This window comes from Sphaerodactylus townsendi, linkage group LG07, assembly GCF_021028975.2.
Source record: "Sphaerodactylus townsendi isolate TG3544 linkage group LG07, MPM_Stown_v2.3, whole genome shotgun sequence".
Lineage (NCBI taxonomy): Eukaryota > Metazoa > Chordata > Lepidosauria > Squamata > Sphaerodactylidae > Sphaerodactylus > Sphaerodactylus townsendi.
Genome location: NC_059431.1, coordinates 12,433,089 through 12,455,328, shown reverse-complemented (window position 1 = coordinate 12,455,328; position 22,240 = coordinate 12,433,089). Strand labels below are relative to the sequence as shown.

At 45.7% G+C, this 22,240-nt stretch overlaps 1 protein-coding gene across 1 annotated transcript in view; it reads left to right on the top strand.

Annotated features, from left to right (window-relative positions):
• Positions 1 to 22,240, top strand: part of DYM (dymeclin) — a 214,918-nt gene that overhangs the window by 10,055 nt on the left and 182,623 nt on the right. The window contains exons 5-6 of the mRNA XM_048504322.1: positions 7,629 to 7,701; positions 17,056 to 17,181. Of these exons, the coding sequence (XP_048360279.1) occupies positions 7,629 to 7,701; positions 17,056 to 17,181 (199 nt within the window). The remainder of the gene's footprint in view (positions 1 to 7,628; positions 7,702 to 17,055; positions 17,182 to 22,240) is intronic.

Here is a 22,240-nt window from a genome sequence, read left to right as displayed (position 1 = left end):
GAAGAAGAAGAGGAGGAGGAGTTTGGATTTATATCCCCCCTTTCTCTCCTGCAGGAGACTCAAAGGGGCTGACAATCTCCTTGCCCTTCCCCCCTCACAACAAACACCCTGTGAGGTGGGTGGGGCTGAGAGAGCTCCGAGAAGCTGTGACTAGCCCAAGGTCACCTAGCTGGCGTGTGTGGGAGTGTACAGGCGAATCTGAATTCCCCAGATAAGCCTCCACAGCTCAGGCAGCAGAGCTGGGAATGAAACTCGGTTCCTCCAGATTAGATACACGAGCTCTTAACCTCCTACGCCACTGCTGCCACCAAAGGTGAACCCGCAGCCATATTCTGTCTAACGTCACTTTTTTGTTTTGTTTTGTATTAACCACTTGTCAGCCTCCTTGGCAGTCGCTGGCTCTGAAGGTGAAACAAATCTTTAAAAATGCGTGAACGCAACAGCCCAGTCGTGGCTCGGTTTGTAAGACAGGCTGTTACGTGGGATCAGCGCGAAGCTAAACTTCTGACTTTGTTTGGCCTTTCCAAAATGGAATTCAAGCCCACGTCCTCTCTGAAACATCAGCAGAAGCCACAAGACCGCCTCACAGAGATTCACTGCACAACCAGGCATCTTGATGCAGCGGAGGAGATTTTTCTGCATTTCCCTTTGGCATGGATATCACAGTCAAATGCATAAAACATGAAAGAAATTGATGCCAGATGCTGCTAAAGCCAAGAGAACAGCACAGGAGAGAGCCAAACCCTTCCGATTCCTTCACATTCCTAGACCTCAAGAAGTTTCTTGGCTCATCTCTTGCAAAAGGCAGCAACGTGAGAGGCCCAATAATTCAGACAAGAATGACATTCAAGGCCAGGCCTGTACTGTAAAGAAGGAGGAGGAGGAGTTGGAGTTGGAGTTGGATTTATATACCCCTTTCTCTCCTGTAAGGAGACTCAAAAGCGCTTACAATCTCCTTTCCCTTCCCCCCCCTCACAACAAACACACTGTGAGGTAGAGTTCTGAGAGTTCTGAAGAATTGTGACTAGCCCAAGGTAACCCACCTGGCATGTGTTGGAGTGCACAGGAATCTTGGCTTTGGCCATGCTGGCAGGGGTTGATGGGAATTGTAGTCCATGAACATCTGGAGCACCATAGGTTGGCCACCCCTGCCTTAGACTCTTAATCTGGTCTGGTAGTCTGGTTCGCACATTACAGTGGAAGCACCTTCAATCCCAGATTGTTTCTTTCTATGTCCATTGGATAATTTTCATATCATGTCAGTGCACATACATCTGAACATGTGGTGCAATCCCTACATTTATGCAGTTACTGGTCCCCAGTTTCACTGGTAAAGTGAACACACACTGAACCTTTCTTAGAAACAGATATACACACGTATGGGTAGAATGTAAATGCGTTTGCAGTAACGTGAACCAGGTTAGAGTTAAAACAACCAAGTGCCAAAGATCATGGATCCGTTGGCTGTTGTGGGTTCTCTGGGCTGCATGGCCGTGGTCTGGTAGTTTTTGCTCATAGAAGAGAAGAAGAAGAGTTTGGATTTATATCCCCCCTTTCTCTCCTGCAGGAGACTCAAAGGGGCTGACAATCTCCTTGCCCTTCCCCCCTCACAACAAACACCCTGTGAGGTAGGTGGGGCTGAGAGAGCTCCGAGAAGCTGTGACTAGCCCAAGGTCACCCAGCTGGCGTGTGTGGGAGCGTACAGGCTAATCTGAATTCCCCAGATAAGCCTCCACAGCTCAGGCGGCAGAGCTGGGAATCAAACCCGGTTCCTCCAGATTAGATACACGAGCTCTTAACCTCCTACGCCACTGCTGCTCCTAATGTTTTGCCCACATCTATGGCTGGCATCTTCAGAGACATGTCATGATAAGATGTGTTTCTATCTCTGTTCCTGTCTTGCGTTGAAAATACTACGGGGTCGCCGTAAGTCAGCAGTTACTTGGTAGCATTCCGTTCCCCCCAAGCCGTATTGGAGCACAATATGACCAAAAAACACACATGTATTTATGGGAGGTTCTTTCTCGCAGTTCTTATGCATTTTGGTAGTTTCTTCCCTTAATATATCCCTGTCTCCCCAAACCTCATTTTTGCAATCCCAGTAAGTGGCCGTTCTTGACCCCCTGGCTCATCAACTCTTTTCCCTGTAGCTGTCATTTGGATTGATTTATTTTTTTGGTAATTGCATTGTTCTGTAATTGATGCGTTGCAAGCCAAGAGTCTATTGTAAGGGTGCTTCTGCCCTGTATTTCTGCATAGCCGTAAAATAACTGTTTCAGATTCAAATCTCAAGTGGCTCGTAAAAGTAATTGCCGTTGTCTGTAGTGTGAAAGACGGGTGTCAAAATTCTTAACCCGCTGTGGGGAGAGAGCGGGATTCACACCAGCGGCCCAACTGGGTCAAGGGAATGTTCTGAAAATGGGCTCGTGAAATCCGTTCACTACAGATCTGCGTAACTCTCTCGGGGGTGCCTGCTGCTGACCTGGAAAAAGAAGTTGGATTCCTCGTATCAGAAGAGGCACAGTTAAATATTGAAACAGTTTAGTATGCCCCGGCTGTGATTATTAAGAATGAGATCAGCCAGCCGATTGTTCATTGTAAGGAGACAGCCATGCCCGAACTTCCAGCGTCAAAAGCAATATGAAGGGCAGTGGTGGGATCCAAAAATTTTAGTAACAGGTTCCCATGGTGGTGGGAGTCAAACTGGCGTAACGCCAATGGGGCTGGGTGGGGCACGATGGGGGCATGGCCGGGCATTCCGGGGGCGGGGCATTCCTGGGAGGGGCTGTGGCAAGGACGCAGCTGCTGTACCGGTTCTTGGGCGGGAAATGAATGCATGCAGGCGCAGGCTGCCATGCACGCCGGTGCACCTCCTGCTAGACTGCTTCAAGTTCTGCGCGCTACTGCTGAGAGAAGGGGCGTAACTAAGGCAAAAATCACGTGGCAAAATCACCCATTAGTAACCCCCTCTCGGCACACACAAATAATTAGTAACCTACTCTCGGGAACCTGTGAGAACCTGCTGGATACCACCTCTGATTAAGGGCCAAAATGGTGCACAGCAGCCGTAAGTAAAAGGCTTGCCTGTAACGTTTTCAGTGCGCCTTCTTTGATTCAGGCGTTCACCCCTTGCGCACGAACTCTACAGCCAAAAGAGTGGACTAGCGTGGCAAGTGCATTTATATGTTTTGGGTCATGCATGGAAGGGGTTATATGGAGAAGCGGATGGCGTGCTTCCAGAATACGGCATTGAGTTCTTTTCTGAGCTGTGAGAAATGCCGACGCTTGCCTTGTTTTTGTCAGAGCGCTGTCATACTGGTGTCTGATCATCAAACTCTAGATGACAGTTGTCACGTGACACAGCCTCATTCCGGGCTTAATTGGTACAGAACTGTGATTGGACAGTAAACCGTATATAAGTCTGAACTGTACATAGCTTTATGAGACACTTGTCTTCGCGCTGCCTGGCGGAGCACTTTGTCTGCGAGAACAACATTTTGTGAATGAATAAAAGTAGGACCGCTTCTGTGAAGCTGAGCTGCTGTGTGCGTCTGAGTTCCTACTGTGTTCCAGTGTGTTGTGCAACTCTGCTACCTGGGGATTTACCCTTACCTTAACAGCTTTGTCTAGATGAGCATGAGGAATTTATGATACTGTGTTAACATTTTTTTTTATTAGTCAAAGCAAAACCGTTTATCCTGAGTCCAATTCCTGGTTGTGTGAGCAAACACAACATGCCCATACACGCTTCAGCAGTGGCGTAGGAGGTTAAGAGCTCGTGTATCTAATCTGGAGGAACCGGGTTTGATTCCCAGCTCTGCCGCCTGAGCTGTGGAGGCTTATCTGGGGAATTCAGATTAGCCTGCGCACTCCCACACACGCCAGCTGGGTGACCTTGGGCTAGTCACAGCTTCTCGGAGCTCTCTCAGCCCCACCCACCTCACAGGGTGTTTGCTGTGAGGGGGGAAGGGCAAGGAGATTGTCAGCCCCTTTGAGTCTCCTGCAGGAGAGAAAGGGGGGATATAAATCCAAACTCCTCCTCCTCCTCCTCCTCCTCCTCCTCCTCCTCCTCTTCTTCTTCTTCTTCTTCTCCTCCTCCTCCTCCTCCTCCTCCTCCTCCTCCTCTTCTTCTTCTTCTTCTTCTTCTTCTTCTTCTTCTTCTTCTTCTTCTTCTTCTTCTTCTAATTCACTGTTTCCAGTGTAACGTAATTCACATCTCCCCTTCCTCTCAAATCTTGCCGCAGCTGCTTCTCCTGCTGGCTCTGATCGGTGTCACGTGTGGAAGGAGAGGGAGAGTGATGCTCATTAGGGAAGCCTTCCCTGTCATTAAGGACGTACCCCTTCCTCTGGTCGGTCCCTGGCTGCACATCAGTCTGCCAGGCGAAACCATAGAGATTACCCGTTGGAGCTAATCAGGGCTGCCAAGTCTATAACAACATGTTGGCTGAAGGAGGGTGGCATTTAATTGCTCTCTTTTAACAGACAACATGACATCTCCTAGACGGTGTCTGTGTGTGGTCTGTTGGTTTGGAACAGGGAACCAGAAACCAGGAAGTCGGGAGTTCCTCTTTGGTGCGATCTCCGCTGTCGCTGTGATCTTCTGCCAGCTGATTGTTTCCTGCTTTGGTTTACCCCTCTATAAAATTGGGATAATTTCCTCATTTGGGATGCTGTGAGGCTGGGCTAATGCTTGCGTGGAACATGCCCTTTTAATGCCAGGACATAGTTCTGTAAACGCTTTCCATGATGCCTTGAAAAACGGTCTCTAAATGTATGGGAACCCCACATGTCTAAATGCCCTGAAGTGTCCCCAGATAAACGTAATGAAATCTTCCTTAAAAGAAATCCTGTTGCCTTTGGGTCCTCCAGAGGAGTCAAAGGAAAGCAATTAAAATAGAATCTTAAATTGTTAAGGCTCTTTGCTTAATGATTGCTTTTTCTTGAGAGCAAAGCACTTCCTACTGCTTATTTTTTCAGCTGGGCTGTCCTGATAGTAATTTTGTGAGGAAAAGCTTGCTATGTGGAAAGAGTTGCTAATTACTTTCCAGTTTACATTATGTCCATTTATGACTTGATCTGATAATTTTTAGTGTTTTGGGACTCGGGGCTTACTTTTAACCCCATTCTGCATCACGGAACCTTCTAAATTGTCTGTTTTGTGTGTTTGTCTTCTCTATTTTTCCCCCCATTTAATTGTTCCCCTTCACCTTTTTTTTTACCATCTAGCTACTTCTCTTATAAAAGGAAAAGCGGTGAAAACACAATTGCATTGGGGGAGGGTAGCTCTTCTGCTGAGACCTAGTTGTGGGTCCCAATCTACTAACAGAATTTGTAGGAGTTTTAATAGCGGGACGCCATCTTTATTTTAATTGATACAGAAACTGGATGCTGCTTTTAAATTGTTTTAATATTTATTGTTTTATCACTGTTGTAAACCGCCCTGAGCCCTTTCGGGGGAAGGTGGTATAAAAGTAGAATAATAAATAAATAAATAAAATAAAGAAGACTAGTGACTTGAATGATCTTTGTGTCCCCTAAAGATAAAGCAAACATCTTGAACTGAAGGGTGAAGCTGACGTCTCCACCACAAACATACCACTTTTTATTTCTTTTTCTGCTTGTCCTGGTCTGTTGTCCAAAAGGGTTCCCCTTTCTCAGGACCCTTCTGCACACGCAAAATAATGTGTTTTCAAACCACTTTCACAACTGTTTGCAAGTAGATTTTCCCATTCCGCACAGCTTCAAAGAGCACTGAAAGCAGTTTGAAAGTGCATTATTCTGCATGTGCGGAATGAGCCTCAAAGTTCACCTGGGGAGGTAGACTCATTTCCCTACAACCTGCAACACTCCAGTGGAAACCTTCCTTCTCCTCTGTGGTTCTCTGTCTGTTTAGTTGCTGTGACCAAACACATAGTAGTACTCAATATACCATAGCCCAGGAAAATCACTTTCCTTCAGACAAGGAAAATTACTTTCCTTCAGAAAGACAAAGCTCTGACATCCATAATGCCACCTCTTAATGGTTGCTGTGGTTTGGCTGTATACATTACGTGTGAAATGTAAGAGTTGGAGATCCTGAACGAGACCAGCTTTTGTGGACTGGCCCTTTTCACTCCCTTCGGTGTTGGCCTCATTTGTCTGTTTTATAAAGTAGGAATAAGAGTGGCTTGTCTCACAAGGCCATTGTGAGGGAAAGCACGGGAAGACGGGTGGAACATTTTGTACACATTATTATGCCAGTGATGTCCAGAAGGGATAAAGAACCCCGATCCCTTTAATATCTTCCTTTTTGCTCCTCTATCCTTTCATCAGCCACCTTGTCTGAGGAGAGACAGAAATGCTTTAGATGAATAAATCAAAATCTTTCTGCAGCTCGGTTTCCTCCTGCCTTTCCTGCCTTCCCTTTTCTTGCATGTCCTTATTCTGCCTGTCGACTACCCAGTTCCCCCCATTGCTTTTCAAAGGGAGAGAAGCTTGGAGCCGGACCCTCCTGAGCTGTAACTTGATTGCCCAGCCTAGCATGATCTCTCCAGAGCTTGGAAAACTAAGCAGCGGTTGGCCACAGTTAGCACTTAGATGGGAGGTCACCAGGGAAGTTCGGAGTCCCTGTGGAGAGGAAGACCGTGGCAAAACACCTCTGACTCTTCTGTCTTGAAAACCTCATGACCCTGGGTCACCCTGAGTCAGTTGCAATTTGATGGCACGTAGTTGTTACTTCCTTGCGACTGGCAATAAATGCTTCCCCTTGTGGAAGGGTGGGAGACGCATTTTTGCCAATTCCCTTCTTCTCGTCGCATCTCCTCACTTCAGCCTCCCACCATATTCCTGGAAGCAGAGGCGTAGCGCCAAGGGGACGGGGGTGCAAGACGCACCAGGCGCACACCCCTGCGGTGGCGTTCTGGGGGCGGGACAGGGCGTTCCAGGGGTGCATGGCGCATGCTCGCACTGGGCGCATTTCCCCCTCGCTCCATCCCTGCCTGGGAGTCCATCAGCTCACTAGGGTACAACCTGAGATTCAGGGATAGATAACTGTATTGGGAGGTTCGAAAGTTGCCATTCAAGCAGTGCCGTTCTGAGCTAAAATTCCAGGATGACGTAAAAATCCAATCATCGTACAGGCCAACCAAGGATATTAAGTATGTCCACTGTAGTACTGGAGAATATGTGAAGGCTTAGGATTTGGGGCATGCCAGAGCCCCACTTCCCCCAAATATTGGTGTTTTGTTCTGAGCAGATGTTGACTAAACTTGACATCAGGGTTGATATTTGGATTCCTTCGGTAAACAGCTGTCTGAACCAAGACTGTGAAGGGAGAAAGCAAGTGGCTGTTGTGGATTTTCCAGGTTGTGTGGCCGTGGTCTGGTAGTTTCTGCTCCTGAGGTTTCACCCGCATCTATGGCTGGCATATTCAGAGCCATGTCACGGTAAGATGTGTTTCTCTGAAGATGCCAGCTGTAGTTGCAGGTGAAACACTAAGACCTGAAACTACCGGACTATGGACACACAGCCTGGAAAACCCACAACAGTCAGTCTATTCCAGCCATGAAAACCTTTGGCAATACAGAAAAGGCATCAGGATTATGAATATTAAAACATCCAATAACATAATTTTTTCTCTTTTCTTTAAGGTGCAGAATGTGAAGACCTAATGGAAGAGTTATTATTCTGCCTTATCCAACTGATAGTCGAGATTCCTCTCCTGTAAGTATATGCCATAAAGTTGTCTGTCTCCAGTTGCCGTGTTCCAGGCTTCTTAGAGATGCTTTCCTCACGGTTCCAGAGCTCTGAAATAATAGAGTGAAATAATTGAACTCTGTGACAGGTTTTGTAATAGTGGGCCAGGAAATATAGAGCAATGCTATTGTCCCAGTTTAAAATGTGGAAGCAATCTTCTTGAGTTCCCCAGTTCATGGCAGATTTCATAAGCAAGAAAAGGCTAAAAGACTGTGCCCATGTAATGACGGCTCAGTTGAATCTCTGGCCCACCAATTACTACACTGTCTCAGATTCAAGGAAATCAGATCCAAGTATGTGAATCTTACTCCTTTACATTTACCCCATCTCCCCCGATTTAATTAGATTACACTACTTGTTGGACAACCCTGATCCTTCTCTCCGTATGATAGTGGCAGACTTTCTCTTGGAAATTACCAAACGCCAGTAGATTTCCTTCGACCTAACATTTATTTCCTGTATTGTATATGCTTTTTAATCCATTTTTTTTATTATTGTTGTACTGTTGTCTATGCCAATAAAGGCTTGCTTCTGCTTCTGAGTTCCCCAGTTATCCAGAATAAAAGCTGCAATTTATACCCAATCTGATGTTTCCCAGATATTGCCGAGTTCCCTTCCTTGCTTCAAGGAGCAAAATATTTCAGTTGAGTTTGTAAGCTCCTTGGGTCAGGGACCTGATTCTCATGCATGTCGATGGTGCTATAAAATTGCAGGTATGCCTTTCTTTCAGTTTAAGCAAATGATCTGAAACGGGAGTGAATTTTTAGAGGGTAGCCAGATTTTAATCTAGTAACACCTCAGAGAACAACAAGAATTCCAGGATATAGGTTTTCGAAAATCTGACAAAAGTCTCTGACAAACAGAGCTTTGACTCTTGAGAGATCATATCTGAAAATCTTGTTGGTCTACAGCATAGGTGTCAAACTCGCGGCCCTCCAGATGTTATGGACTACAGTTCCCATAATCCCCTGCCAGCATCATGCTGGCAGGGGATTATGGGAACTGTAGTCCATAACATCTGGAGGGCCGCGAGTTTGACACCTGTGGTCTACAGAGTGATACCGGACTCAAATCTAGGGGAGTGAAAATATCTATATCTGATATATTAAGACAGGACTTGTAAGGTTTATAATTTAAGGCTGCAGTCCTAGCCATATTTACTTGGGAATAAGTCACAAACTTTCACTTTGGAGCTTGCCAGATGGGTAGCCACGCTATTCTGCTGTAGCAAAACAAAACAGAAGTCTCGTGCCTTATGTTTATCCCGACATGCATTTTTGTGAGCCTTACTTTGGAGTAAACCTGCTTTGAATTGTGTTTGTTTTCCCAAGGGAGAATTTTTTAAAAATGATATTGTATTAACTGTTCATGTATTTAATTTGTTTGTACTATCTAGACTTAACAAATTTGTGGGGACTTGTTTTCTGTGTTTTCCAGGCTTTTGGCTAAAGTTCATTTTTGTGCATGTGTGGCTTTGGGGGCCTTTTTATTTTTTACTTTGCTGCTTTCCCTTTTAGCGCGGAATTAGACAGCCGTTTAGCATCCTGCCAAAGACCCGGCTGTTTTCTTTGGAAACGGTGCTGTTGTGAAACGTAGTCCTGCTGTCATTGACATTAATTTTTAGGCCGTCGCTGTCCAGTGAATTTGTGGCGTGATTTAGGAGAAGTCCTTCTGATTATGCAGAGAGGTATCGTTGGCACTTCCTGGATCAGTCATACTTCTGTCTGGGGCAGATTAGAGGAAATGCTCCGAGGTGAAAGGACGGAGTAATATATGGACACGTTCATAAATCATTCTGTTTGTTAGGCGGCAGCTTGGGACTGTGTGGAGTTTAGTGGAAGCCTGACTGTTTGAAACGGTGTTCTGCAATCACAGCTGAACCCTGCTTTTTAAAAAAATTGTGGTCTGTCAGGATCCAGAGTGCCTTCAAAGTAATTCCATGCATCTCAGCAAACGTTAAGTTGCGGTTTCTTGAACAGCAGCTCCACCAATACGCAGTGGCGTATCTGCCTAGGGACAAGGGGTACCCCTTGCCCCCGGGCACCACTCTTCTGGTCGCGTGGGGGGCGCAAAATTGGCCCCCCACGTGACCAGGAAGTCCTGCTGTCTCATCGTTTTCGTGTGCCTCGACCTGCCTGAGGCACGCAAAAAGCGATGAGGCAGCAGAACTTCCTGCTGCCTCCAAGCGCCCTCAACCCCACCCTGGACTCCCCCCTCCCTTCCTCCCCCCCCCGGCTGGGCTCCCAGCCGGCAGCCTGCAGTCTCTTCTGAGAAGAGACTGCAGTCCTGGCCTCAGAGACATTCTTTCATAAGCACTGAGGCTGGGGGTGGGGCTTCAGGAGCAGGAAGTCCCACTCCTCCCTGCTCCCCAAGCCCCACCCCCTGGGAGCCCAGCCAGTAGGGGGAGTCTGTGGGGGGAGAGATGGGCACCCTAGACCTTGCCCGTGTCCATGGTGACATGGGCGGGATCGAGGGCAGTGGGGGTGGAGCCTGTGGCATCAGGGGGCGGAGCTAGGATGGTAGAAGGCAGGGCCTGGGGGGCATCCTGGAAACAATTTGTCTCTGGGCTCCATTTACCCCTGGTATGCTTCTGCTGAAATGCAAAATGCCCTTCGCGTAAACGGCTTTTCAGCAACATGTCCCGGGAATCAGCTCTACTGCGCTCATAGTGCTGCGTGCCACAGTGAACGGGGCATAAAAGTCCTTCCCGTGGACGTTTCTAATTTGGCCTGTAAACTAGTTTTGCCCGTTTGGGTTGCATGTCAGTCATTTTACTTTAGTTATTTATATTCTGCCATGTCTTCACCAAAATACGCGATTAGGACAGCATACAATAAGGTTATACAAAATTACATACAGTTAAACAATATATAAATCCTTACAAAACAGATACAGAATTTTAAAAGCAGCAGTGGTGTAGTGGTTAAGAGCAGGTGCGTTCTAATCTGGAGGAACCGGGTTTGATTCCCCGCTCTGCCGCTTGAGCTGTGGAGGCTTATCTGGGGAATTCAGATTAGCCTGTGCACTCCCACACATGCCAGCTGGGCAACCTTGGGCTAGTCACAGCTTCTCGGAGCTCTCTCAGCCCCACTTGTAAGCCCCTTTGAGTCTTGTACAGGAGAGAAAGGGGGGATATAAATCCAAACTCTTCTTCTTCTTCTTAAAAGACAGCGAGGAGGGTCTGAAAATAGTTTTAAGGCTTCTAAAGCAGTCTGTAATATGCCGGAGATCACAGATGTTTTATTTGCCTGGTTATCTATTCTTGCAATCTGTGTGCATGTAGGGTTATTGAAATCTACCCCTTCTCCTCCTTCACTGCCAGAATTATGGATGCTGATATTTTAAGGGTGGGGAGGGGAAGCGACTGTTCAGCATTTTAAAGCGCCTTCTGTTCATAAGTGGCCGTCTCTTTATCCAGTGCACTTTCAACCCACCTTTTCTTCAAGGGGCTCAAGGCAACGCACATGATTTTCCCATCTCCATCTTATCCGGTGAGACTGGTCAGCTTGAGTGTGGGTCACTGGCAAAGGCTGTAACTCCACAAGTTTAACGCCAGTATGTTTAGTTGAACCTAAGTCTCCCGGGCCCTAAAGTGACACGCTGACCAGTGTACTATACTGCCTTAAAAATAGTTCTGGAGCCCAGATTTGGACTGGGAGCTCAACTTCAAAACAAAAGGGCTACTCTTTAATATCCTATAGTTTTCCTTTTTCATTGCATCACAAGATCAAGGTCTGAATTGTGGCATTACAGAATAATTCTTGAAGCTCAAGTGCATTGGAAGCACCTCTCCCTTAATGTATCCATTCAATCAGATCTCTCGGGGCCAGTCAGAACCCCTGTTGGGCGAGTGTCCCACCTGGCCCACTCACTTCCTGAAAACATTTGGCGGGTGCCAGGAAAGGTGATTGGTGGGTACCATGGCACCCACGGGCACCAGCGTGGAAACCCTTGCTCTGATGCCAATTGGCCATTCCAGCAGGGGCTGGTGGGCATTGTAGTCCACGAACCTCTGAAGCGCCAGAGTTGGACACCTCTGCTCTAATGTACACATTCACAGCCCTACAGTTTTGTTTTTGTTTTTGGTCATAAATCGTTTGGTCAGAAGATTCAGAAGAGCTCATCGTGGGTGAGGTTTTGGGCTTTGTGAAGTGGCTGGTTCGAGGGGTGAACCATGATCCATCCATCCATCCATCCATCCATCCATCCATCCATCCATCCATCCATCCATCCATCCATCCATCCATCCATCCATCCATCCATCCATCCATCCATCCATCCATCCATCCATCCATCCATCCATCCATCCACATCCATCCATCCATCCATCCATCCATCCATCCATCCATCCATCCATCCATCCATCCATCCATCCATCCATCCATCCATCCATCCATCCATCCATCCATCCATCCATCCATCCATCCATCCATCCATCCATTTGATATACCACCCTATCCCCGAAGGGCTCAGGGCGGTGAACAATATAAAATATGATATATAAAAACTTACATACAATTTAAAACAGTTCTAAAACAATGTCCCAGGAAACCCATATATAACTCTCCCCAGAAAGGAATAATGGGTCCCGATGGTGTTAGTTCACAGTTCCTAAAATACTTGGAGGAGAAACTCACCCTTTAGACTCACTCGTGGAATCCCGATTCTCCTCATTCATTTAAAGATAGTGATTTTTTAAAGGACAGATTTATGCAGGGATGGGAATTAAAAATACTGAAGTCTCAGATTTGCCCCAAGCTGCAGAATGTGTCATAAACGAGGCATTTTTTTTTTAAATTTATTTATTGGGTTTACAAAAATTTAAAATACATAATAGTAAGTTGACAGAGAAAAAAAATACAGATAATATTGCGTAATCAGAAGCTGTCCATAAGTTCTCCCTTTCTTCAATAAGGGAATTCTACAATAAAGAAAAGTTTTTCTTTATAAACGAGGCATTTTAATTCTCCCTTGCAGCCTCTGAACAGACTCCCTTCCCTTTTTATGGAGGTGGGAGAATTAACTGGTGATATTTCCTTTCTGTTAAGAAAACCGTGACAGAAGAGGTCATTCTTGCTCTTTTGTTTTCAATTACTATTTCTTTTTTATAAGGGTAATTAGGATGTTTCCCAAACATTTCTTTGACAGCCATAACTAGTGTGTTCTTTGCATGCATGTTTGTCATTAGTGGGTGTTAATCTTGGGATCTGTGCCAGAAGGGGGAAAAACATGTTTGCATTCAGCTCTCGACTTCGTGTCCTGCGACTGATAACCAGATACTCAGCTTGCTTTTTCGGTACCCTAGATGGACGAATCCTGTCTGGCGACCTGTCTTTCATCTTTCTCGTAGCCCCTCCAGAAGTATGACAATTAGACTCTTTTCCTGTGTTCTTTGGAACCTGCATTCGTGCATCTCAGCCGGTTCTGGCAATATTTCTAAATCGGTGACATTTCAGCACTTAACGCACCCAGTGAAATGAGTTCTTTGGGTTGAAGTGGAAGAATAAGAAGTGGCAGAAATCCTGTTTGAGTTTCGGAGGGCGTCTGTGTTGGTTTTGCAGTAAAACCGCTAGAGTAGGGTCCACCTTAAGAGATTATCAAGATTTCCAGGGTATGAGCTTTTGAAAGTCAAAGCTCCTTTCAACAGATATATCTGATGAGAGAATCTTTGATTACCCAGGTCACGTAGCAACCCAAATATCCCAGCTCAGTCCTTGCTTTCCAGAGCTTGGAAGCAATGCAGAGTTGGCTGTGAGTTGGCCACAGAGGGGGCATACATTGAAAATGCTGGGGGGAAGAATTAGGACTAATCAAAGGAAACACTTCTTCACGCAACGCGTAATTGGTGTTTGCAATATACTGCTACAGGAGGTGGTGATGGCCACTAACCTGGATAGCTTTAAAAAGGGCTTGGACAGATTTATGGAGGAGAAGTCCATCTATAGGTACCAATCTTGATCTGAGGTTGCAAATACCTTAGCAGACCAGGTGCTCGGGAGCAGCAGCAGCAGAAGGCCATTGCTTTCACATCCTGCATGTGAGCTCCCAAAGGCATGTGGAGGGCCACTGTGAGTAGCAGAGTGCTGGACTAGATGGACTCTGGTCTGATCCAGCAGGCTAGTTCTTATGTTCTTATTAGTACTTGGATGGGAAATCACCAAGGAACTCAACAGGAAGACAACAGAAAATCACTCCGCTCGTCTCTTGCCTGGAATGCCCCATGTCAGTTGGCTGCGACCCTTTTAGTTGGTATCTCACCATCATGCTCTTCCTTTCCATAGGTCACCTTTCAACCTGGGGCGGATGTATTACTGTAGTTAGGCAAAGGTTTATCAGTTCCTTAGCAGAATCCACAGATGTTAGAATTCCAACTCACCACTCAAAAGACCGCTTGAATTCGTAGCCAGGGAAAAAAAACTTTGGATGGAAACTGCTGGATGTTTTTGGAAGGTAGTCTGTCGCGGGATGTTTACCACTTCCAGTGGTAAAGTCTTCCCTCACTTCTTTTTTTTCACTTACAAAATAAATATCCTTCCGTTCTCTACTTGGGGTCGCTTATAACTAAAATACAGTTAAAACATGATAAAGGTGTATTAAAATTAGTAACCCACTAAAGCAGCAGAAAGCCACAGTGACCCACAACAAAAACAGTGTCCCCACCAATAAAAGAGAACAGTGACAGCAATATCGCCGAATATATCTAAGAAATCCCCCAGAACTAAAAACCAAAGCGGGTAAAACCAGAGGTGGGATCCAGCAGGTTCTCACAGGTTCCCGAGAGTAGGTTACTCATTATTTGTGTGTGCCGAGAGGGGGTTACTAATTGGTGATTTTGCCACGTGATTTTTGCCTTAGTTACGCCCCTCCTTTCAGCAGTAGCGCGCAGAACTGGAAGCAGTCTAGCAGGAGGTGCACCAGCGTGCGTGGCAGCCTGTGCCTGCGTGCATTTGTTTCCCGCCCAAGGACTGGCGCAGCGGCCACATCCTTGCCACAGCCCTGCCCAGGAATGCCCCACTCCCGGAATACCTGGCCACACCCCTGTTGTGCCCCGCCCAGCCCCATTGGTGCTACGCCACAGTTTGAATCCCACCACCATGGGAACCTGTTACTAAAATTTTTGGATTCCATCACTGGGTAAAACCATAGTGAGCCTGAGCTAAAGCAGGGAGGAAGAAGAAAAGTTGGATTTACATCCCCCCTTTCTCTCCTGCAGGAAACTCAAAGGGGCTTACAATCTCCTTTCCCTTCCCCCCTCCACAACAAACACCCTGTGATGTAGGTGGGGCTGAGAGAGCTCAGAAGAACTGTGACTAGCCCAAGGGCACCCAGCTGGTTTGTGTTAGAGCGTATAGGCTAATCTGAATTCCCCAGATAAGCCTCCACAGCTCAAGCGGCAGAGCGGGGAATCAAACCCGGTTGCTCCAGATTAGAGTACATCTGCTCTTAACCACTACGCCCCTGATGCTCCATAGGAGTGGTTTTTCCTATCGCTCATGAACACCCTGTGGAATAAAACAGTATGGTTTTGGGACAGTCCTATCAGTGGTGGGTGGTGGTGGTCAGTCTGCCCTCGAGTGGAATGGAGTTCCACACTTTTTGTCCTCATGTAGATGTATCGCTCAATTCAAGAGTGTGTTCACCGTAAATTATATGGTTTGCGATGGGACATCCAGCTATCAACTAGCAACCATCCATCTGCGTGCTCCTTCAGTTGAGCGCTCCTCTCCCCCCTCTCCCTTTCTGTTTGTTTTTTTCCCTTTTCTTTATATCTGGTCTTGAAATGGGAAGATGTATATTATAGGTCGCAGTGCTGTTACGTTATTAATTCACCATCTGTAGACATGTTTAGGTTTTAGGATTATTTTGACTGTAGAGCTTTTTCATTATTGTGCTATCTGTCGGTTTTAAGCTGCTGTGTCTGACTGCTGGGTGGGAAGGGGCAGGATATAATTCCAATAAAATAAATAAATAGGAATGAAGTCCATTTTCAGGTTTGTGTTAGATCCCTGGATCATTCTTTGGCCTTCAGTTAGGAGAATGCATAGGCCTCTGAGTCAGTAAAGGATGTGATAGCAGAAGCAGATTAGAGTACAGTCATTTTATTTGTGAACCTGAATTGGACAGAGTAGGGCAGCGATGGCGAACCTTTTCGAGACCGAGTGCCCAAACTGCAACCCAAAACCCACTTATTTATTGCAAAGTGCCAACACGGCAATTTAACCTGAATACTGAGGTTTTAGTTTAGAAAAAACGGTTGGCTCCGAGGTGTGTGCTACTTGGGAGTAAGCTTGGTGGTAGTCGTTGGCTTTGCTTTGAATCAACCATGCAACTCTTTGAACAGGTGAATCACGACCCTAGGAGGGTTTACTCAGAAGCAAGCCCCATTGCCAGCAACTGAACTTACTCCCAGATAAAGGATCATGCTTTAGTTCTTCACATGAAAATCAGTGGAGTTTAACAGCTCTTGACAAGGTTACCTACACTGCTTCCCCAAAACTAGGTCTTAGATTTAATGCTAATAATCGAGCCCAGTGGCCCAGGCCAGCCTAGATGTGGGGGGGGGGGGGGCTACTCTGTTTGCACGTGCCCACAAAGAGGACTCTGAGTGCCACCTCTGGCACCCGTGCCATAGGTTCGCCACCACTGGAGTAGGGCATGAAGTTGGTGTGTATTGCAAAGTGTATTGCTTAAGCTGCAACTAGGATACAGAAAACAGGATGAAGAAAATAAAGGTTATTGGTCTAAGCATTGCCTCTCCGTGCTATGACATCATAATGCAGGAAAAACATTCCTACATGTTTTTTTTTCCTACGTATTCTATAGGACAGGGAGGAAATTGACAGTTTTTGGCAGGAGTCTCTCTTCGGGACTCCCTCTTTGCAAGTATTATGCTGTTCCCGTCTTTGTAGAGTGATTAACTGAGATCAGGCCGTTTATCATCAACAGTAGCGATCATCAGACCTTCTGTGGCTAACTGATTGAATGAAGATGAAATCACCTTCGAAAGGAGCTTTCTGTTTACACCGATGACATAAAAAGAGGGAGATGGTTCAGAACACACGGCAAGGCAAAAATGGGCATAGGGACGACAGAAGACTGAATGAGTTTATTCCTGTGAATTGCCTGATCGAAAGTAAATCATGAGACCGGGTCTGTGACTTAACGGAGGCCTGAGGTTTTTCTTACCCTCCAGGGCTTTCTGATTTGCAGCCACAGTGCAAACACATTAATTCCGGTTCTTTGCGAATAATAGAAAAATTCAGCTGCTAAATACCTAGGTTGGTGCTGATTAATTCTTCTCCTTTTTTTCCCCCCTTGCAGAGACATAACATACAGCATTTCTCTCGAAGCCGTGACGACCCTTGTGGTTTTCCTTTCCTGCCAGCTTTTCCACAAGGAGATTCTGCGGGAGAGCGTCATTCATAAGTATCTCATGCACGGCCGATGGTGCGTCAAAATACAACGTCACTTCCTGCGTAGATTGTTTTTATTTTGGGGCTGTTCGCGCACTCCTGCATTTTCCATCTAGGCAAAGTTAAAGCTTCAGTTTCACATTTTATTTCTCCCCCCCACCCCCACCCCCCGCGCCCAGAGGTGGGATCCAACCAGTTCTCACCACTTCTCTAGAAGTGGTTACGTATTTTTTTCTGAGTGCCGAGAAGGGGTTACTAAAGCAACCTCCCTGCCCAACAGGGACTGGAGGTGCGTGTGTCCGGCGGCGCCACTGTTTGAATCCCACCACCATCGGAAACTGTTATTCAAATTTTTGGATTCCACCACTGCCCGCGCCCCATGCTACAAAAGCATCTAAATGGTAGACAGAAAATGAGAATAAATACTTGGCTCATTTAAGAGTGGAGTGCTGTGGCGGCAGAAACAGATGTGGGTGAATTTGAAGGCTTCATAAAATTTGGTGCAAATTTTGAATGTAATGTAAGAAGATTTGGTTTTTAAACCCCGCTTCACAGCCGGTGGGGTGTAGTGGTTAAGAGCAGGAGGCTTCTGATCTGGAGGACCGGTTTGATTCCCCACTCCTCCACCTGAGTGGCAGAGGCTTATCTGGTGAACCAGATGCGTTTCCACACTCCTACATTCCTGCTGGGTGACCTTGGGCTAGTCACAGTTTTCACAGAACTCTCTCAGCCCCACCGACCTCACAAGGGTCTCTTCCGCACATGCAGAATAATGCACTTTCAACCCACTTTCACAATTGTTTGCAAGTGGATTTTGATGTTCCGCACAGCTTCAAGGTGCATTGAAAGTAGATTGAAAGTGCATTGTTCTGCATGTGCAGAAGGGGCCAAGGTGTCTGTTGTGGGGAGAGGAAGGGAAAGGAGCTTGTAAACCACCTTACAGGAGAGAAAGGTGGGATATAAATCCAAACTCTTCTTCTTATAATTATAACCTGAAGTTCTGAAAACTTGGGATTGGGATTCCAGGTGTCCCTGTGGGCTCATCCAAACACTTCCATGGATACGCCGGGACATTTTGGATTTTTCTTCTCTGCTGAAGCTATTTGGACCCCACCCTGGATTATATAGGAAGGGGATTAAGTTCAAAACATTTTCAAAGCCTTGCTGTCATGGAGTGTTTGGCTGTGGGATGGTGAGCTCGGTGGGTGAGCATGGATTTTATCGTACCTGGATCTCCCGTGGTGCACACAGAGCCAGGCATCCCTTACCACGTTCACAGCAGTGCTTCATAAAGGCATTTTATGACTCGCCTTGATTTATGTCTCACAGATCTCCTCTTCACCACTAAAACCCTGAGAAGAGATTGATTATAGTCACGTAACGCTATACGCTAGAAAAATACTTCTGTGTGGTCGGTATGTCAAGGGAGTGTGGAATCTGATGCATATTTCCTTTCTCAGAATAAATACATCCTGGGTACGTGGGGGCATGGGGATGGGGGAGAACAGAGAGAACTCCTGACGCTTAAATCAGTATGATGCTGTCAAATGTCAACCATGCTTTCAAAACTCGAGACCGCAGTCATGTGAGGGAATTCACAGAAGCTCAGCAGGAGATAACCCATTAACGTCTCTTAATAAAGTTCTCTCTGCTTTTTCCCTTCCCACTAACCAGCAAACACACATGTGCAAGGTCAGTTTATTACTGAGGTTGTGATAGGAGCCTGAAGGTGTACATTTAATTTGTTTGTTTTTTTAAACACCGCTCTTCAGTTCAGAAGCTGGAATTAGGCCTCTTGCAAACTGCGCAGCTACGCATAGAATGGGACGTTGGCTGATTAGCTCTTTGGGAACAACTGGACCCCTGGATGCAACAGAGGGGAGCTGAAGCAAATGCCTAGACTCCCATAATGCAAATCACCAGACTCCCATAATGAAGGGTGGGAGATAAATACTTTAGTAAATGTGGCTTTATTATTATTATTATACATAACAACACAGCACAAGTGTCTGGAATTCATCTCTGAATATCGAGTCCTTCCCAAGGACCTAGGATATTAGAGGTATTTGCGTAGAATATGTGCAGTTCCTAGAAGTGCTGCTTTCTGCAGCATGTGGACTGATGTTCTGTCCAAGTTTAGGCTTTCCAGATGTTTTTCAAGATTTCTTGGGATTCCTCCTAGAGCACCGACTACTAGTGGGATTACTGTTGTTCTTTTTTGCCACAATCGTTCAACTTCAATTTGTAGGTCCTTGTATTTTGTGATCTTTTCCAGCTCTTTGTCCTCTACCCTGCTGTCAACTGGCACAGCAACATCGATGATCCAAACATGTTTCTTCTCTATCACTGTTATGTCTGGGGTGTTGTGTGCCCAGGTGATATAATCTGTCTGTATTCTAAAGAGTCCCAGAGTATTTTTGCTTCTTCATTTTCTGTATGGACTTCTCTGAAAGCATGTGCTTCGATACCAAGGTCTTTAACTGCAGGGCAGGCCGTACTTTTACCAAAGGTTCCGGTGCACCATTGCTGCTAGCCTATTGTGGCGATTCGAGATAGTCAGTTTTGGGCTATTTTCTTGGCAGCAGATGATGTAGTATCGCGGTTTCATCACACTCTTTGCAGAGACGGCACTTTGGGTCATTGTAGGACTTTTCGATTCGTGTCTTTATTGCATTTGTCAGTAATGCTTGCTCCTGGGCAGCAAAAATCAGGCCTTCAGTTTCTTTCTTTAGAGTTCCCCTTCTGAGCCACTCCCTTGTTTTGCTTGCTGTCAACCTTCCCTTCAATTTTCTTAAAATTACTGCCCATGGAGTGGCTTGTTTAGCCACTGCTCCTTTAGGTGTTTTAAACTGTTGGGCTCTATACTCTTCTTTTTGATTCTTTGGCTTTCCAGCACATCCTCAGCCTTGTGGACTTCGCTTTCAATGCTGGCTCTTGACTTTCTTCGGTGTATTCTTTCAGGCCTCTTTTCTCTTCCTCCTACTGATTGCTTGACCCTGGAGCAGTCCTCTTCCTCCTTCTGACCTTGCCAGGTAGAGTCTGTCTACATCACTTCTTGGATGCAGTGCTCGATTGATGGTCATGGTACTCCTTGTTTTTTTCTGTCCAGGATGTCAGATTCGACTTGTGTCCAGTTAATTATGCCAGCAGTGTAGCGTACTACAGGCACCCGCCCAAGTATTAAGTACCTTTATTGTATTTCCTCCATTTTAACTTTGATTTCCAAGAATTTTTTTCTGACCCTTCTAAGATATTCCTTCCTAATTGTAGCCTTTGACTTCTGCATGCTTGATGTTCTCTGCTTGCAGTATCCCCAAAATATTTGTAGCTTTCATTCACTGGTAAGCTCTTTTATTTCTATGGCATTTGGCATATTCACACCTTAAGCATGTTGCAGAAGTTTACCTTTACTGGAGTTCCCAAAGTTGCACACTTGTCAAGTCCAAAATCCATTGCAATGTCAGTGCTAAAGATACTCGCTGTGTTCAGTAGTGACTCAATCTCTGCTTTTGATTTTCCACATAGAGCTTTGGAGTCATCCATGTATGAGAAGGTGTGAAATTTTTTGGTGAGTTTCTTGCTGTCTGATATCCTTGACCTGTTTTCTTCAGGGAATTATAGAGAGCGGAATCATGGCAATGATGAAGAGTAGTGGGGACGAGGAGTCTCCTTGGAATATTCCCCTTAGGATGTTGACTTCCCCTATTCCTGCTCCAGTGACTATTAATTCTGTTTTCCAAGTGGGCATTGCATTGTTGACCAATTTCTTGATGTTCTCACTGATTCCAAGTAGCGCCAGGCAATGAAGTATCCAACTGTGTGGCAGTGAATCGAATGCTTTCCTGTAATCAATCCAAGCTACATACAAGTTGGTTGTCCTTCTTTGGCGATGCTCAAGGGTCAGTTTATCGATGAGCGGTTGATCTTTTGTTCCCCTACTGTTGGATTTTGTTTCCTTTTTTTGTTCTAGGGGCAGCAATTTCTTTCCTTCCAGGTGGTCTTGTATTGCATCCTTCTAATATGCCAGTAAAAAAAGCTTAAAAGGTTGTTGTTAGGCAAGTGATTGGTCTGTAATTATGCTAGGGATTGCTCCCTTTTCTTGGTCTTTCATTATCAGAAAAGTTTTTTCCCTGTTGTCATCAATTGCTTCAATTTAGCCTGTTTGCAGCACTTGATTCAACTGTTGGGCAATTCTTTCATGCAAGTTGGTCAGTTTCTTCAGCCAGAATCCATGTAGTTCATCACTGCCTGGGGCAGTCCAGTTCTTCACCTTTTTTGCTTTCGTTTTCCAACCATTTTAGTTATTTATTACCAGGTTGTCCATGTTGTTGCTGCTCAGTTCAGCCTCCACATCTTTGGCCCAACTTGCATTTCCCGGTTGTAGTTTTTTGGGCTGCCCCAAATGTTTCTCCAGAACTCAATCGTTTGTTCTCTGTCTGGCTCTCCTGTGTTTAAGTTTCACATCTCCGCCCCATTCTGGTACAGAATCGCTTCTGGTTGGAGTAGAAAAGTTGATTCTGCTTGAATTGAGCAACCCTTGCTTCGAATCTTGCAATCTTCTTTGAAACTGCCACCAGCTGTTGTTTGACCACCTCTATTGCCTCATTGAGTTTCCTCTTGTCCAGGTGGTACCTCTTAACTAGGTCTGCCATGATTTTGTCATTTTTCAGCTTCTTCCCCTTCATCCTTTTCAGTTTGCTGGCATCCGATGCGTAGGTTGCTGATTTTTTTTTTCTTCCGAATCTGATTTTCCACTTTGAATTACCTATTTACCCCGGCATTCTTTCTGGGTGATAAATCTTTACCCCTAGCTCTTTAGTAATCACTACTGCAGTGCTGTACATAAGCTGGTTTGTTTCATGCAGCGACATTTTTTGGATTCCAGCAATGACCTTGTTTGCATCCTTCAGTGAAATGAGCAGATCCTTCCTTGGAACAATCTTCAATGGTGGCAATCTTGTACGTTCGTTTGCATTGTTCATGTGTTCTAGGATCTTCTGCATCAGTTCTTCTTGCTTTTTTGTCAATTGGGAACTTTGGGTTGTTTGGGTTGGCTCCTTTGGAGGTGTGATTATTGTTGTTTCTTCCTCCTC